Below are 19,371 nucleotides of genomic sequence, written 5' to 3'. Positions count from 1 at the left end.
TCAAGTTTTCAGTTAAAGAAGGAATAACAAAAGTGTGGAAATGTTACACAATCTGAGGTGTGATTCTGCAGGATTGACTGTGGCAACCAGAAGTGTCAGAGACTTGCTAAATCATTGCCCACTTTCTTATATAGTACAATAACTTTTCCCCCAGCTAACCAGCGGTGTTCCCTGTATCCCAAGTGGAGAAATAATACACCTTAAATAGACACGTGTCATTCACAATCTTTGAAGGGAAGACAAAGGACATTTCTGAACTCTTGAGCACTAAGAAGTATGACTCCCATTCTGTCGGGTCACAGCCACTCTCAGACGTCACCTGCAAGCACTGGAAACCCCACTGGCAGCCCTTGACAGTTCATAGAGTTCGTGAGATCGAAGCAAGAGAGAGAGAGAAAGTAAGTTTGGGAACTTTTGCCACATCTTCACTCAAGACTGCAAGTGCACAAAGAATTGTAGAAGGGCTGGTTGATAGAAGAAAAAAACACATTCAAAACTACTTACTGACTAATGATGCAGAAAATGTTATGAATAAGTATCCCTTTCTTGATTTATTACTTTAATTATCTGACATTCTATAGACCCCCATTAGTGGATTTTTTTTTTGGCTTAGATTTCAATTTTCTGTCTCATGGTGAAAGCTATTTATCATAATAATCAGTAAAATTCAAAACCTTTTAGCAGTATTTATAAAATTCATTTACCAGGTTCAGCCCTTGGAGAATGACAAAGAAGGCGCATTAGTACGTGTGCTGAAGTGTTTTATGCAGAATTATCTGTCCATAAGAATGATTAAAAGTTCTTTAGAATATTTGGAGCCCATTAGATTTTTAAATTTTTTTTAAAAGTTCCTCTTACCTATGCTGTGACTGGAAGCTGGGACTGGTTGGTTGGGTGGCTGCTGTACTTTTGTCCGGATGATCCTGTGGGCAGTTGAAAAAAAAAAAAATTGCTATTTACTATCAGGAAGGAGAAGAGACCACAGCCAGCTATGCACAGACAACCAGAAAACTCACACCCAAGCTGGGCCATGGTTCGAGCTGAGGCAGAGGGGCAGAGGTGGAGGGAGATTATAAACCCAGGCTGGGAATCAGGAGGGTGGAAGGTTTATGGACTAGTCCCAACTTTGCTTCTGTTTCCCTGGGTGACTTTGTGTAATTTGCACCTCCTCTCTGAGCTTCAAGTGCCTCTTCTGAAGAAAGAGGATGATGTGTTAACATTACGAGTAAGCATTCCTTTCTCAAGTATAGATCTAGCTCCATAAGAGACTCATTGAGTGACTTTAGGGAGTCCTTCCCTTTCCTAGACCTCAGCCCCCTATATGTGGAATGAAGGAACTGAACTTGGTAATCTCTCTGTCTTCTGGCAGCGCTCACGTGCTGGTTTCTCTGCCCTAGAGAACGCATAAGGAGGGATAACACCCCTTCCCCTAGGAAGTTGCCAAGGGAGGGGATGTATATGTTGTTCTGATACTAGGGAGAGTCAAAGTGCAGCCAGGAGACATCCGGTTTGGCTTTCTTAAGAGGACGCCTACCTTGCACCAAACCTCACGGAAAGGATCCACAGGGCTGGAGCCAGTGATATCCTGGCCTGTCTTTTCAGAGACCTTGCTCACATTCTAATAGAAACTCCACTGTGACCTTGACCAAGCGCATTCCATTGTGGACCTCCGATACAGTGACGGAGTTGGAACAGACCACTCTGCTTATTTTAAGTAACCAAATCATTTTCGGAAAAGAAAAAGGATCTTATGGAAAAGCCCCGTACATATAAAAAAGATAATAGCAGTACTGCCTTCCCTTGGCCACCTGACCGCTCTAACATCCTTCTGCAGAACCTTAGGCTCTAGAGAGTTTGTAGACTTCCAGCAAGGACAACGCACGCGCAAGACCGCAAGCCCGGAGCATCTGAGAGCAGCAGAACAGGGCCACGCGGAAAGCTCCTCCGGATCTACCAGAAAGCTCCTTCCTTGGCATTTGGGAGAAGAGTGGGTATAATAAAATGTCCAGTTTCTTTGGAAAAGTTATATTCCAGTCTCAAACTGTTACCTTTTGAAAGGACATTTATTAGAGTTTTTCCTCATTATAACAGTAATATATGTTCGTTGTAGACTCTTTGGACAGCATGGGAAAGTATAAAGAAGACATCTAAAAACCATATTTTGGTGTATTTCCTTTATACCAGCATTCCTGGGCATATTTAGAAATATCCATTTTTCTCTTAACAAAATCAGGATTATGCCATGTATACATTTTTTTTTGTTGTGGTTGTTGTTTGTTTTGAGACAGAGTCTTGCTCTGTTGCCCAGGCTGGAGTGCAGTGGTGCGATCTCAGTTCACTGCAACCTCCGCCTCCCAGGTTTGAGTGATTCTCCTGCCTCATCCTCCCAAGCAGCTGGGATTACAGGCATGCACCACCATGCCCAGTTTTTTGTTTGTTTGTTTGTTTTTGTTTTGTTTTGTTTTGTTTTTTGAGATGAAGTCTCTCTCTGTCGCCCAGGCTGGAGTGTAGTGGCATAACCTCGGCTCACTGCCACCTCTGCCTCTCAGGTTCAACTGATTCTCCTACCTCAGCCTCCCGAGTAGCTGGGACTACAGGCGCATGCCACCGCCTAATTTTTGTATTTTTAATAGAGAAGGGGTTTCACCATGTTAGCCAGGCTGGTCTCCAACTCCTGACCTCAAGTGGCCCGCCTTCCTCGGCCTCCCAAAGTGCTGGGATTACAGGCGTGAGCCACCGCATTCAGCCTCCATGTATACAGTTTTGCATCGGGCTGTTTTCATGCAACATTCTATGAGAAGCTTTTTCACGTTCCAGACCATTAATATCTGAAAGTTTATTCTGAGGCTGCACTGGGTCTCCAGCTTGTACAAATGAAGAAGGACAGAAGTAGCAGGTGGGTGCCTCCCCTTAAACTCAATAGGCAGTAGCCTTTGCCCTTTCTGACCTTACAGCTTGGTGCTTGGCACCAAGGGCACTCCGTGTCCTCAGCTGATAGCCTGGAATGGTCTTTTCTGTTCACCCTATAGTCTCACCACACACACACAGGCCATCTGGAGCCTGGCTACTTGAGCTCAGCAAGGAGCCTCTTGCCCTTTTCTAATCAGTCAGCTTAAGTGTTCCCTCAAATACATTCAGATTGTTTGTTTTCCCTAATATTCAAACCACTTATTTTAACTAAGCAAACTCGAAGCATATTGGACAACCAGAAAACTCATGGTATTTGGGAGAAGAGCGGGTCATAATAAAATGCCCAGTTCTGGGAGTGAGGTTGTCTTTTTGGTCACCTGGAAGTAAGCTGGCATCTGATCTAATGTTTATATTTTTGTGTATGTCACTTTCTGTGTGTGTATGTGTCTACAGAGATATTGCTGGATATGTCAATATATGGATATACCAGACATAAATATAGTTACAGATAAATATATGGCAAAAAAGTCACTGTAGTACAGCTTAAAATCCTTACTTTTCAAATCATTGTCTGACTATTAAATTTGTATGTAAACAAAGCAATGAAAATTATGTTTTCCTCATTTTCTTTTAAAATAGTTATAAATATCACTGGGAAAGCATTATCAATTGTTATAAATCATTAAGAGGCAGCAGTAGCACAGTGTACAGGCTCTGGAACTAGACCACTAGAGTTTGAATCCCATCCCTCTTACAACTTACCAGCTACATGACCTTGGGTAAATTACTTAACCTCTCTATGCCTCAGTCTCTTCATCTGCAAATGGGACTAAGAATCATTTCTATCTCATAGGATTACTATTAAGATTAAATTAATTAATTACTTAAAACAGTGGCTGCTACATACTAGGTGCTCCTTAAATGTAAGATGTTATTTTCAGTGGTGTCTTTGTAAAGATTAATGACTAGCTTCCGTCTTAAAATATTCATATTTTTCACATTTGCTTTAAAAAGCACAAGGCGAGGGCGGTGAGGGAGTAAAGATGCTCAATGGGTGCAAAAAAGTAGAAAGAATGAATAAGACCTAGTATTTGATAGCACAATGAGGAGACTATAGTTAGTAATAATTTAACTGTATGTTTAAAAATAACTAAAAGAGTGCAATTGGGTTGTTTGTAACACAAAGAATAAATGTTTGAGGGGATGCATACCCCATTTTTCATGGTGGGTTATTACTCATTGCATACCTGTACCAAAATATCTCATGTACTCATAAATATATATATATATACCTACTATGCACCCATAAAAATTAAAAAAATAATAATAATAAAGCACAAGTGGTCCCCTTGGAAGCTAGGGAGGGGAAGGTAGCCACTCTCACACTCTGTTTTAAGAATGCATCAGAGTTGTCCTTTATAAAGGGGGATCTCAGAGTTATAGGGAATCCTCTGAAGCCGCCCCCAGGGGTGAGAGATTTTGCTCATCTGCCTTTAGCAGTCACCAAGTAAAAACAAAGAGCATCAGCTTACACTGAGAAGAAACTGTAGTGGGAAGAACAAGACTGTAATTGAATCATAACAACTCTAAACAAATTTTAAATTTTAAAAATGACAGGCTGTCAAGACTCATCCAATAAGAGCATACTCAGGACCTTTTCTAAGCCAGGGACAGTTGGGCTGAGTTGGCAGTCACACCAAACTGCCCATCCCTTACCAGCTGAGCGTGAGCAGGACCCTGGCTGCCACACTGCAGAGCACACTAGACGTTCCAACAGAGAAAGGAGCTCAGCATCAAACTCTTCCTATGAATGAGGAAACTAAAACCCAAGATGCTCAAATGACTTGCCCAGAATTGCACAGCGAGTCAGCCCACACTCCCAGCCCCCACGCCCCAGCACTTTACTTTAAGCCACATTCAAAGGAAGCACAGTCCCTCTGCTAAACACTTCCTATGTGAGGCATAAAGGCTATTCGGATTTCAAACCCACTTAGAATTTGAGGTTTAAAACTCTGAGGAACTTTGTGGCATTTAAGGATCCCATGGAAACATCACTCTTCCTTCTTTGAAAGGCTAGGCTTCTCACCATCACCCCACACCCCCCGCCCCACCACCAGTCCTCACAAAATTACAGTGAAAGAGAAAATCATGGTGCCTTGAAAAAGGAAACAGGAAGATAAGGCTGAAGAAACACCCACATCTATGGCACTGATCAAACTGCCATCAGTGCAGTAAGAAGCTTGGGCCATCAGCTATGCCGAGAATTCAAAACCCAGGGGTCCAACTGTGCCAAGCTGCAAGGGGCCCCACAGGTGGCACCCAGGCCTGTGACTGTTGTGGAGAAGAAAGAGGACACGGATAGAAGTCGATGTGAGTGGATCGCTTGAGTCCAGGAGTTCGAGACCACACTGGGCAACACGATGAAACCCTATCTCTACAAAAAAATGCAAAAAATTAGCCAGGCATGGTGGTGGCACCTGTAGTCCTAGCTACTTGGGAAGTTGAGGTGGGAAGATCACCCGAGCCTGGGAGATCAAGGTTGCAGTGAACCATGATTGTGCCTCTGCACTTCAGCCTGGGTGACAGAGTGAGACCCTGTCTCAAAAAAACAAAAAAATAAAGAAAGAGGAAATGGATAAACAATCTCAGAAGGCCTGCTACCAAAATTAGAATTAAGAGCAGAACTAACAAAACATCTTCCCCAGGGCCACCTCCAGCCCGGGACAAGTTTTGTTAGCCTGCACAGTATATTTGTTTTTATTTGAATTAGTTGCTAACATTTTTAAATTGGGAGATTTTTCATAAATATCTGATTTCTAGCTTCTCTTGAAAAATCAGAACACCCAACAATACTGGCCCCACGTTCTCATGTGACCCAACCAGTTGGTACTAAATAGAGCTGCCCCTCTAAGCTGGGAGTGCCACTTGTAGTCCCCACTCCTTGGCCACAGTGCTGGAATAGAAGGAAGACCCCATTCAACCCACCGTTTGGGTCAGTTTTGGGATGGCCACCTCCAATGGACACTCAGACTGGATTCCAGCGATCCCTGCAGGTTGTGCAGGCTCCCAGCACACGTTTGTCCATAAGAAGTCAAATGAACAAGGTGATCTGTGTCCCAGGAAATCCCCCACAAGCCTAACAGAACTAGTTCAGTGATGCTTAACCCCTTGTCAGTCATGGCTTCCTAGGTTGGTCCCCTGAAAGATAACAGGAAGGCACACACTCCTAGGGGTGAACCGTGGAGACGCTCCTGTGGCTATAAGAATAGCCACAAATCCAGCCATCACTTCCTCCCCAGCTGTTTGAAATCAGAAACAGTGAAAAGTTGCCTCCAAGGGAGGCAGGGGCTGGGAGAGCTGTGGACCCTCTTACACAGTGTCATTTGCAAGGCAGGCATTTAGAAGCTGCATTCATCTGAATGCAGTGGGAGCTTTGCCTTCATCTGAAAAATAAAACTGTATGCTGGGATGGCTCTGGCTTTGGGGGTTTAGGGGTGGGGAAGGCAGCCACATGAGATTGTCCTACACTTAGTGAGCTGTCACTGAAGAGAGCAGGAAGGAGCCAGAGAATACTCCCAAAAAGGAGCCCCCAGCGAGGAGCACCGGAGCAGGCTAAGGATGAGAGAGGGCAGGCAGCCAGGCAGCAGAACGGGCAGCCTGCGAAGATCTGAAATGAAGAAGAAAATACTTGTCCTCCCTCTTGTCTCTCGTCTCACAGATCCTCAGTCCTGTCACTCGTAGAGTCCTACAGGGCAGTGGTGGAAAGAAATTAGCCCTCCTCTCACCATTGGGAAACCTGGGTTCTACCCCCATGTCTATCTCCAAGTCACTGTTCCTCTGCACTCTCCATCTTGGCCTCTGTTGCTACACCTGCCACAGGATAGAGTCAAGCCTTAAGGACTATAGGAGACCACAGACATGAAAGCATCTTGGAGGCACGGCCTGCCTGGCCATGGCTTTGAACTGGACACTCAGGACACCCCTGAGGCTAGCCATGGCCCTACAGCCAGCAGTTAGAACCTCCCCGCAGTACAGGTCCAGGCAGAAAGCATCAGCGGGTCCGTGATCTCTCTTGACCACACATCCCACGCCCCTTCACAGCCTTTGCCACATCTGTAACCACTGCTCTATTTGCCTCATACATTTCTTTCACATCACTTCAATTTTGACTTAAATAAATTTATTTTATAAGGCAATTGTAGTTCCCTACCGTAAGTGGGTAGGTGGGAGTGTTGGGGGGGAGTTCACAAACTTCACAAACTCACTGGTTTGGCGTGTTACTTATGTTTTTCTAACATACATTAAAATAAATGTATTAGAAAACAATGTGCATCCTTGCATCTTTGCATTATAGAGGATGTAAACCGATGCTCTGTAAATAAGTTATGCTCATCCTGCAAAGCATTTTTAATTGAAATTAGTTGCCTCTGTTAAAAAAATATATAGATTAAGCTAGGTGCGATGGCTCACACCTGTAATTCCAGCACTTTGGGAGGCTGAGGTAGGAGGATTGCTGAGCCCAGGAGTTCGATACCAGCCTGGGCAACATAGGGAGATCCCCATCTCTACATAAAAAAAATTAATTTAAATATAGAGATTTCACATACAGAAATATCCATGCATACATCTACACAAGCCCCAGCTTCTGCCTTCTCTTGAAGAATGCAAAAAATCTGGCAAATACCGGACCCATATTCCTGGCAGCATTCGGCTGGAGCTAAGAAGCACTGCCCCTTTAATAGGACTTGTGCTGCCTAGCTTGCCAGGGACCCAACCTCTCCCCATCGTCTTTTGCCTGGCCTGCTTCCCTCATTACCTTATCTGCCTGGCCCCGTGTAAGGCATTAGATTTTGTGACCCCCATGGACTACCTAAGGTTATCTTGCAAACCCCCAATTATATGTGTACTCTACGTTGGGAAACCTGTGGGTCCCCAAAGCCTGACCAGGGGTTTGGCTGATGTTCCTCTGCAGAGCAGGCCAGCTGCCTGTCATGTTGTTTTGTGTCGTGGAAATCCTGCAAAGAGCCAGAAGTAAGGGGCTCATAAAACACAGTGGAGCCTCTTATAATCCAGAAAAAGAACAGGAGTTATCCTCTCCTCCCCAAAACCTACCATCATCATTGCTACCCCCTCAGCAATTTTGTCCAGGTGCATCAGGCTTCTAAGTGCATGTCAGAACCCCACCCTGGTCAAAGAGCCCCTCTAGAACAGACCGAGAAACTGTGTGCCTGATTTTCCTCTATCTCCCCTGTACCGTGCATGATATCAGGGCCTCTGTAAAGGTTTGCCAAGAGAAGAAAAACAGGCTAACCATTTACAAAATAGCAGGACTCAAAATGTGAACACATGCACTCCCACGGCGATCTGTGCATTTGAATCATCACAGAAAGATCCACTATCAGGACAAGAGGCTCTCATTCTAGTCTGACCGACCACCTCGTTCTGCCAGGAGTGAGGGTCCCCTATGCCCACACAAGCTCTGCACTGATGATGGTAGGGTGTGATTTGGAGAAATGGAAACTGTCCAAGTTTTCAGGCTGCTGCCTTCTCTTTTCTCTGCAGAGTTTAGAGAACCATCATTTCTGTTCATCTCTGAACTTCATCCCTGACTCTGTGGGTTTAAATGGAGTTGAAATTGCATCATCTACAACAGAAAACTTTCTTCCATACATTTATTTTTAAAGCTCTGAGAGCGCCCTTCCATGTGTCTTGGATCAGACTGGAAAGGAAAGGGAGGTGTGTGGCTGCCAGGAAGATCCTGTGCATGGCTCCCAGGGTGTTTCTCTGGTTCTTTCTCTCCATGTGTGAGATTCCATGTATGAGTTAGGGAGAGGGCAACTCCATTGCTCCAGAGCATCTTAGCCTCCTGGACAACACCCCTGGAGTTGAAGATGCACATCAGAACCACTGGGGTTCTGGGCTCTCAGAGAGAAAGAGCTTTGTCAAGGTCCCACTTCGAGTTTGTGGCGGAGCTGGAACAAGGAGCCAAGTCTCCCAACTCCAAGTCAGGGTTATGTTCCTCTCACTCACTGGCTCAAGCTCTGCCCAAACTGGAGGAAGGATTTTCTTCCTGGGAATCTTTGAGACGGGCCAGTGCTAAGACCTTGAGCCTAGGTTTGCAGGGACAGCGACATTTGTGAAGGTCAGGACAATTCACTGCGAAGTGTTCCACACATATATGTGGGTGGTGAAGGGAGGGATGGAAATAACTCTGGGCTCAGAAGAAACTCGAGCAGCCAGGGTGTTGGCATGCTCCCCTCTCCCTGGGCCTAGGACTCCTACCTGGTTTGGAAAGAAGAGAAGGGTAACAGAGACCCAGCAGTCCCCATTAGCATCCCTCCTGTTCAGTAACCCCTAAGGGGCCTTGGTGAAAAGAGAGAACAGATCTTCAGGAAAGGCACATGCAGAGCCTCCAGGACGCCCGGCCATCCCCCCAAATCCCCAACCCCCACAGGCACGAGCCCCTCACCTGTTGATGGAACTGACGCTAGGCACGGTGTCATTGTCACACACCCGCTCTGCCAGCAGCCGGTCCCTGATCTCCCAGGCAAACATGGTGGGATTTTGGCGTTTATACTCAGCGATTTTTTCCACCACTTTGGGTGTGGCGACCTTTGGTTTGGATCCTCCAATTACCCCAGGCTTGATGCTTCCTGTCTCATAATACCTAGGACCCAAAGAGAAAGAAGCTTAGCCATGAGGAACCAGTAAAGTGGATACTGGCAACAAAATAACGGGCTACTCTGTCCAGGAAACGTCCGGATCTGCACGTTCCAATACCGTAGCCACCAGCCAGATGCGGCTTTTGAACATTTGAAATATGGCTAGTCTGAATCAAAATGTGCTGTAAATATAAAATACACACCGAATTTTTAAAACTTAGTACCAAAAAAAGTAAAATATCTCAATAATTTTGATATTAGTTATACGTTGAAATAACCATTTTTATATATTGAGTTAAAGAAAATATATAATTAAAATATAGTACCTCTTTTTTTTTAACTTTTCTTAATGTGCTGCTAGAAAATTTTAAATTGCATAAACAGCTCTCATAGTATTTCTTTTTTTTTTTTTTTTTTTGAGATGGAGTTTTGCTCTTGTTGCCCAGGCTGGAATGCAATGGCATGATCTTGGCTCACCGCAACCTCCGTCTCCTGGGTTCAAGTGATTCTCCTGCCTCAGCCTCCCGAATAGCTGGGATTACAGGCATGTGCCATCATGCCCAGCTAATTTTGTATTTTTAGTAGAGACGGGGTTTCGCCATGTTAGTCAGGCTGGTCTCGAACTCCCGACCTCAGGTGATCCGCCTGCCTCGGCCTCCCAAAGTGCTGGGATTACAGGCGTGAGCCTCCATGCCCGGCCAGTCTCTCATTGTATTTCTATTGGACAGCACTGGCTAAGCATTAACAAACTTCTTACACATTAATCTACCATTTTATAGTTTACAGAAAACTTTTGAGTCAGTTTTCCCATTTTATCTCCAACAGTTCTAAAGCACATAAATTGCTTTGAATTAATGAATGAGTGAATGAACAAATAAATGAATAGGTCCTGATCTACAGGTATAAAGCAGAGATTCATCAAGGTTAAACAGTTTTCCTAGGGTCACACAAGACCAAATGCGCAAGCTAGGGCTGTGGCCCACCCAGCATCTTGAACTACAATTTCCCCAATAAGGTAGTTTACACTTTTGATTTGCCAGCTCTCCCAAGCCCTAGCACAATCTCCAGCATTGTATGAAACTGTCCCCTGAAATGCAACTTATTTTTCCGTAAGAGAAAAATAATAATCCTGGTGTAAAATTAAAAGGAATGTTGAATTGCAGAATTATCTGAAAATATCTGTTGTAAGTCAAAACTCAAGCAATCGGAAAAACCAACCACAAGTCACGGCAACTCTTCCAGGGACCTCCCCTGAGGTAAATGGCTGTTTCTAAGGACATTTCCATGCTATCAGCATTTGCTCATTAAGGAAAATAGGATGTCAGGGTTTTACAGTAAAACCGAGACCAAGAAGAAGAGTGTCATGAAAGATCATTTCAGGGGGGAAAAAAATTGACATAATTTCTTTTCTGAATCTGAAACATCACCAGATGTCTCTCTCAATATTTACAGAAGAATTCTTGATTTCCTTTTCCAAGGAAATTATCTTGCAGTTGAATCTTTTTTAAAAAACCAAAAAGACATTTTTTAAATGACTGATAATTTTTAAACCTAACAAGAGTTGATGATAGGCAAGGGAACGAGGTGATTCTGAGATGGGTAGAAAATGTTACCCAAGATGATTGGTCGCATTTACAGAGTTGCTGAAATTCTCAGCCTGGGTATGTTTGGGTAAGGCCAAGTTAGTGAATATCCTGAAAGAGATGAAATAATTTGGAAGCAGTGATGTGAAAGTGAAATGTCTATTTTTCATTGAAAAGAGTGAGTCATTTACAAATTTTGACCATAAGGTAAAAACTCAGCCTGTCTTCCCTCTTTCTAAAAAATTGCTTTCAGCAATTTTTCTGTAATTGCCAAAAAATTATTACTCACAAACAACTTTTTAACAATATCCAAAAACAACCAGATGTCTAGAAAAGCACCCTAAGTCAAGGCACACAGCAATCTCTGCAGCCTCCAATTGTCCTGTCAATTTTATAATGTAAAGTCAATTTTTACTATAATACAACTCATTATAATTCAGCCACAGCACTCTAAAGTTTACAGAGCTCTTCCTCGAATTATCTTGATCCTCACACTAACCCTGCAAGGTCACAGGGATTTATAGAAGGAAAAATAAATGATCGGAAGACTAAGTGACTTGCCTAACTCCCTTCTGTAGTTAGGGACAGCCCCAGCTTTCAAACCTGACTCTAAATTCAGTGCTCTTCTTGCTACAGCAAGCTGCTGCTTTGCTTACAAAATTTTAAATAATAATAAGAATAATGACCCCTTGCAATTGCAGAGAACTTTACTATTTACCAGGCCAGGCATTTTCACATGCATTTTTCATTCATTCACTCACTCAATCAATAGTCACCGAGTGTCTGTTAGGACAGGCAGAATCTCAGGGAAGGGGTTACAGACATTTAGACAACCCTGTCCTGGATACTCAAAATATGTTAGTTGAATGGGACTGCAACATTCACATAGCAACTCTGAGAGGGTGGCAGGCTGAAGGTCCCCCCCAGCCCGGCCCTCACTTACATGGCTGGTGGGCGGCAGCATGCAGGGCCACCTGCCCATCCCACCTGAGCAGTGCCAACTGTGGAAAACTGCAGCCTTGACATGAGAGGTCTCTGTCGTCCTTTTGACTGACACATGGGCCAGGCACTTAGAAGGCAACCCTGACACTCCGAAAATCCCAACTCGAAACTGTATCAAATGAGGATTCAGATTTAATAACTATCCTTTCATCTCAGCAAAACAGCCGTGCAGCCCCTTGGCTTACAGACAAAAGACGAACGGCAACCACCAACACACAATATCCTTCGGTGCAAAGAGCATTAGTTTAGCAGTCAAGAGGTGTAGGTGGCTCTGATGCTAACTCTCTGTGTGATCTTGGCCAACTCACTTAGCCTCTCTAGGCCTCAATTTTCCCATTTATACAATAGGGGAAGAATGTTTTCCCTGCTTGCTTTGTGGGGCTGTTTTGAAGACAGAAATACAGACGGTTGAGAATAAGCTTTGCAAAACGTAAAATAAAGAGCACGTGCGGAGGATTAAAATCCCTAGTGTTTCTTATTACTGTGTAACATACTACCCAATTCCAATGACCTGAACCACTGGAGCCAACCAGGCTCCAGTGAAAAAAGACAGCAGCCAGGCCCTGGGTGGATTTAACTCGGCCTCAGATGACACTGAGCTGTGCCTCTCAAGCCACTCCGAAGCCTTGAGCTCTGTAGACTGAATGCCCACACTCCTGGCAGACCGCCCACCTTCCTGAGATGACAGGGGTCCCTGTGTGCCCCAGGGACTTTGCCTGCCTTGCCACACACTCTGAAAACCATAGCCACCACACATCGCACTCTCCCTACAATCTGTCACCTCTCGTGTGCCCATCAAGTTCCTCGGTGACCAAAAAAAAAAAAAAAAATCTGTGAATTGAATGGCCCCAGTTCAGAAATTCCCAGTTACACTGTTTTAGGGCTGAACTTGTTTCTTAAAAGGCAGTTCTAATTAGAGTGACATTTTGTCCACTGTGGTTCTTAGTTATGAAAATAATGAGCTATGAAATTCCAATTTATTGTTGACAACTTAAACGGCCAGGCACCGGAGCGGCGCGTAACTTCCGAGTGCCACTCTACCTAGTGACAAATCTATTCCGGCTGCAGGAGGCTGCCGGCTGGGCTTGGAAGCGTCCCTGTCCCCCTCAATCTCCATGGGAGATTTGGAGGCTCCAGAGCACCAGAACATGAGGACCACATGTTTGGGTGTCCCCTCTGAAAAAGGCTATCTTGCCCTGAGATTTCAAACGGCGAGCAAAATGTCGGCTCAGCAAAGATGTCTCAGCAAAAACAAAGGAAGGGCCTTCTTTCTCTCTCCCTCTCTCTCGGTACAATGAAGAGGCTCCACAAAAAGATATCTAGGAGCCTTTTGGTTCTAGAAGTCTGATGCTGAGATAGTCTAAAATATTGTGCTCTAGCTCTCTTTCTCCTGTCTTGTCATTTATCTATCTCTTTCTATTTCTCTGCCTTTTTAAAATCACTCTCTTTTCTCTTTGTCTTCTTTTTCTCGTTTTCTTTTCTCTGTCTCTCTGTCTTCGACTTTTCTTCTCTCGCTCCCATCCGCCTGCCTAAAACAACCACCTAACAAGAAAATCGTGTTAATGTCCTGCAATCGCCCCCTATCTCTGGGGTTCATTTGCCTTCCGAGTGCTAAACAGGAGTGAAGCCCACAGCCCCCACAGCTCAGGTAACCTGCACTGGGCTGGAGGATGCGGAATGAACCCTGGGATCAAGGTCCCCAAAGGAGCTGCCAGACCCCTGGTCCTAAAACTTCTTCCCTTGGCCTCAAGCAAGCAGCCTCCCCAAGGTTATTAGAAGCTGTTGCTCCTTCCATCTGAGAGAATTTCTTGAATTTCAGCAGATGTAAGGGAAGGAGCCAGCAGAAAGTCACAATGTCACTGACATACTTCAAAATATTTACCTCCTATTCAGGCGTCTGTGCTCAAACTATAATGCAAACTACAGGACAAAGGTTGTTTTCTGACCCGGGAAAAGAAATAGTGAGAAAGCACTGAACAGCTAAACCCAAGAAAGCTCCTGCCTGCCAGGGCAGACCTAAAACAAGATCACATGCCCAGAAACAAACCTGTGGCTTTGTTTTGGGGCTATGGTGATACCCAGATGGTCTAGGGGTCCTTTAGGCATCATTGCAACCCGGGTACTGCCTGGCTAGATAAACCTGTGTCAGTCACTTTGCCTCTCTAGGTTTGTTTTCTCATCTTAAAACATACTTCATTGGATCATGCGGAGGCTACTGAGAAAATAAACGGGAGTGCTAAAAGGCTGCACGGTCCTATGGGAGAAGCCTCATTGTTAGTATTTTGTTTGCAGCAAATCGCCAGGTCAAGTGGCAACTTTCAAATGTCATATTTGAAAGTTGGTGTTTGGGTTTTTTTTTTTCCTCCTCTCTAATTTAATACATACTTTGACTGCTTGTCACTGCGATGGAAATAAAAACATAGAGAAGGAAAATACTGCAGCCCAACATAACAAGGTTGATAATAACCCAAAACTGAAAATAACAGCTGACTTTTAAAAGTGGAATATGCTTTCAAAAACATTAAAATGAAACATTGAACTCTTGTTATGTGATATTAAGTCCTATGCGGGGACCCAGGCTTACCTAAGATATATAAGGGAAATTCCCAAGAACGTCTTACTCTTGAGTTCTTTAGAACAATTCACCAGGCTTTCAGAAAACATGTCTTCCCTCCTGACTAAGTCACCCTATTCCACATGTCACTAGAGACAAGGGTTTCCCAGGGCTACTTGGAATTGGGGCTTTGCAAACTTTAAACTGCTCTGCGTGTGAAACAAAATGCCACCATGATTCTCACTATGATACTGTCATATTGGACAGCTGCTAAGTCATGTTTTAAGTCTTTATTTGAAAGATCAAGGGAAGCCTCGAGCTCCTGCCTTTACCTGCCAAGAATTTTGCTGACACAACCATGGCTGACCCGAAGCTGCCTGGAGATGTCGCAGGGCCTGACACCTTGATGAGCAAGTTCCACTATCCTCTGGCGGACTACATCCGGGAGTGGCCGTCCATTCACAAAAACCCCCCCAAGCTGATTCACTCCTCCATGTCCTGAAACAGATCAGAAACGAAAGGGAAAGGGTGGTTAGAACCAGTCACATAGGAGAAGCACCGCTGTGAGGACCCAGAGCCCCTCTGATCACAAATGGCCGGCAGGCTGGATGTCTTGCGCCTGGAGTCCAATTGTGCAAACTACACGAAGTCCCCAGATTGCTTTCTAAAATTAATCTTAGCCTTTGTCCATCTGCAGCCAGTCTGTTGAGCTATTGACAGCAAACATCCCCATACTATTATAAACATTTTCCCCGTAATTTTTCTAAACAATGAAATGTGTGAAGATCTCAACGTAAACGAAATGGGCACAACTTATTATGTGATGCTGAAGTCTAAGGAAGATCCTGGGGAGAAAATATGCTTCAAAATACATCATATTTAAAGAGGAAAAAAATAAAACTCTTTTCCTTTTAACAAATGTCTTTAAAAGTGAAAAGAACAACTCCAATAAACGTATATCCCAGGGAATTTTGTTTTTAATCAGCAATCTAATTCAAGGGCTAAGGAATTTTTTAAAAATTTAGCAGCATCTGCAGAGTACTGAGAAAAAAAACCAACCATTGCCTTGTTTAAAACCCTCCCTTTAAGAAGGTGAGGCTGACATGCAGACTTGACCACTGTACCTTCTCAAAGCACACAAAAGAAATGGGTCATAGCATCTTCTACACACAGCACATTCCACTCCACTGCACAGGGATTTGTTACAAAGGAGTTTCCCTGGAATTTTTACAATGTTTTGCAATTGACAAATAGCTTTATTTTGGTCAAGGGAAAATAAAGAAACCTACAAAAGCCTCTGGGTCCCAGGTTTTACAAGGGTCCTGGGATAGATTTTAAGTAAAAGGAGCCCGAGAAAGTGCCTCCTCCACCCTTCTCTTACATCAAGGTCCATCTGGAAGGACACAAGGACCCAAGTAAATGAAGAGCCAAACCAGTAAACACAGAGTGATCCAATGCAGCAACATCATTGACCTTATAGCTGTTAATTAGTCACTCACTGACATTGCTGAAGACTGGAGCCCAAAGCCAAGTCAAAGCATTTATTGATGCTGCTGGCAGCTCAGAGGCAAAGGAAGGGGAAACTCCTCCTGAACCAAGACTGGACTAGGACTGGACCGTACAAGGGAAAGACCTCAAAGGTCTCACACATATACACACTCCAACTCTAAAACATGAAATAACCACCTCATCTCAGCTATTTCTCCCCAGTACTAAACTACAACCCAGATTCATGAACCACATCTGAAATAAAGGGAGCAAAAACCCCCCGTAATATAACGTATTTCCTAAAAACTGTCCAAGCAATCCACTCAAGTTTCCCATGAATATTTCCCAAAAATGTCCAGGCTCAGGCTTATTTCAAGGAAAAACACAATTTTATAGATAACTGAAGTACTTAGTTCCAGTTCTAAGCTGGATTTCTGATTTTCAAAATGATCTTTATTCAGTTTTGATTGTTCTAAAAGACATAAGAAAAAGGAAAACCATTCCAAATAGGATTTTGCAGCTAGAAACATAATTGCATAGTTTTTCTAAAACAGAAAGACTGCAGCCACCCTGGCCAAGAGCCTTCAGAAGGCTTTGTTCTGGGGCTGGGAACACCTATTTTAAAAGGTTGTACAGATCTTTCAAGAGCAGGCTGGATTTAAGTAAAAGAAAATAAATTCAAAATTGGTATAAGCTCATCTGGGAAAACAAAGGGCAGGCAAAGGAAGCTTAAACACCCAGCACACTTTTGATATGAACTGGGAGTCTAGGTATTATGGTCCAGGCTACCTGCAATAGCCTGTTCTCTATATTGACAATTGAGACTTTCTCCCCAAAACACAGTGGCAACCTTCAGAGGACTTAAATTCCAAAAGCAGTCCAGCAGGACATTTATGAGCACTGGGGGATTGTTTTGTATCATGGGAAAAACCCTAAAGGTCTCCCAGAGCCAGGACTCTCAAGGTGAGAGCAGGTCCCCAAACCCTCTACTCTTGACCACATAGGCTGAGATAGTAATGCTCTTTCACAATCTCATCTATAGGTCCACAGCTGACAACAGACTTGGGGTAACCTGGGAGCCTCTTACCTTCCTCAACTTCCTTGAAAGTTCCCCAAGACCCCTTGGCCTTCTCCACCATCACAATCCTACACAATGGAGTTCTTAGTGGGTGGTGGTGAGAAGGTTTACAACTATGGTGTGAGGAAGGCCACTTACTCTGGAATTGGTAAGAAGTGAAGTCCAAAGTCTGAATGAGGCGAGGCAGGACAGGGAAAGAAAAGAGAAAAAAAGAGATGTGTTAAGAGAAGTGTAAAGAGTGGGAACTGAATGAGACAGACAACCAGGAGAGAGAGAGCCTGGAAAGGAAGCAGCAGGTTAGGCAGGCAGAGGAGAGGGAAAAGGAATGGAGAAGCTAGAATAGGCCAAGAAAAGAAAGGTGAAGGTGGCACACAGCAGGAGGCAATAAGAAGAGAAAATGGAGGAAGCCCAGGAAGGGGCTTCTGGAGGACAGGGGACTTCTCTAGACAGATGACCTTTGTTTTCTGGGGCACCAGCTCTGGCCCTGCATCTTCTTGGAGAACCCAAGTCCCAGCCTGTACTTCCTATGGACTCCAATTAGGTGAGGACTCATCCCATGAAAGAGGGACTGACACAGAGACAGGCAAACAAATCAGGTGAAGACCAGGAAACAGACCCACAGATACAAGAAAAAGACAGACCACAGGACAGGGCAGACTGGGCAGTGTTTGGAAGGGAGTGAGGAGAGAAAGACTGAATTGCAGAGGCCCCTGAGGCCTTTGTGGCTCTGGTATGGAAAGGGCTGGCCTCCACAGATGCTCCTCAGGCCCTGATAAGGTCATGCTACCCACCACAGGCCCTCCCAACACCCCCAAAGACAATGGCTGAGCATAGGATTTTGGGGAAAGGGTCTTTGCTGACTCAGACACAGATTGAGCTCCAGGAACCCCACAGGATCATTAAAATTTTTCCTAGATGCACCAGAAAGAATGAAGGGGTACACGGACAGGCAAACAGGGGCACAGGGAAAGGGCAGGGAAGAAGTCTCCCTAATGGTATCGATACATGTGGAGAGTCAGGCAGTAGACATATACATGGTTAGACTAGACAGAGAGAGAGTTTTGCATATGTGTATACCTACTGCCCTCTCTCTGGAATCTGAGTCCCTCCGTCTCCCCTTCTGTGAACCCTCTGAAGCTTCATTTTTATGCCTTTGTCAGATGGTCAGGGAGACCCAAGAACCAGCTCCAGCTGTGCCAGTGTGAACTTCTTGAGTCAGTCCTTTTGTCTCTCTGACCTCAATATCATATTCTGTAAAATGGGTGAAGCTGAAGGTTTAGGCCACCCTCAGGTAGGACCCTGGCTATGAGTGTTTTATAACTGGTAAAGATACCTAGGGGAACCGCTCAGGAAGAGAGCAGGAGGTTATCGTGCTGATGAAAATGATGAGCCTGGAATAGTGGGTGGGGACTCCTCCAAACTCAGAAGCCCATTTCCTGGAAGTCCCTGCCCCTCTCCAAAGAAGCTATCTGGCTCTGAAGCAGTGGTGGGGGGAAGCAGTGGTAGGGGGACGGAGGCAGGGAGAGGTAACAGGAAGAAGAAACTGACGGGGCCAGGAGGAAGGTGACGAGGTGGGACTTGATCTGAGCCTCTACTACCTCAGCCACCTTCCAGGATCTACTGTGCCCCCTACTCCCCATTGCTAGCAAGTTGGGGCCCCAGAGCAGGCCTACATTGGGCAAGAAAACAGCTTTGGGCCTCAGAACCGAGAGTGCTTCCAGAGAAGCCAAGGTCTTGCACCAGCTCTGGAAGCTAGGCTGGCTGGGGCCCAGCACCCACTGTGCTGCCAGGGAGATTGAAAATGGGAGGGAGCACTCCCCACGGAGGGGGCGATTGAAGGCCGGACAAGGAGGCACAGACATTAGCGGTTGGCTAACCTGCACCTGAAAGAAGCTGCCTTCTCCACACTGATGCTCAGCCGAGAGACCACCAGGTCTGATGCTATCTCCCCAAGGGCTAGGGCACAACCTCTGGGCCACGGAGCGCTGGGCGGAAGGACACAGTGAGGGCCTGTGGATTTCCACCAGTGAGGAGAGAAGCGCAGGAGCTGGTGCTCCCCATCTGTCCCCACAGTTGCTCCTTGGCTGAGCCAAG

At 44.9% G+C, this 19,371-nt stretch overlaps 1 protein-coding gene across 8 annotated transcripts in view; it reads right to left on the bottom strand.

The window, feature by feature from the left end:
* The window catches only part of PAX5 (paired box 5), a 204,471-nt gene that overhangs the window by 175,653 nt on the left and 9,447 nt on the right, over window positions 1-19,371 (bottom strand). For 7 of the 8 annotated variants that reach the window (XM_054501474.2, XM_054501476.2, XM_054501477.2 and 4 more), the window contains exons 2-4: window positions 15,044-15,209; window positions 9,380-9,577; window positions 859-923 (exon numbers count right to left, since the gene is read on the bottom strand). In XM_054501474.2, coding sequence (XP_054357449.1) covers window positions 859-923; window positions 9,380-9,577; window positions 15,044-15,209 — 429 coding nt within the window. The remainder of the gene's footprint in view (window positions 1-858; window positions 924-9,379; window positions 9,578-15,043; window positions 15,210-19,371) is intronic. The other variant, XM_054501479.2, reaches the window with a different exon arrangement.

This window comes from Pongo pygmaeus, chromosome 13, assembly GCF_028885625.2.
Source record: "Pongo pygmaeus isolate AG05252 chromosome 13, NHGRI_mPonPyg2-v2.0_pri, whole genome shotgun sequence".
Classification (NCBI taxonomy): domain Eukaryota; kingdom Metazoa; phylum Chordata; class Mammalia; order Primates; family Hominidae; genus Pongo; species Pongo pygmaeus.
This window is presented reverse-complemented; position numbering and strand designations above follow the sequence as displayed.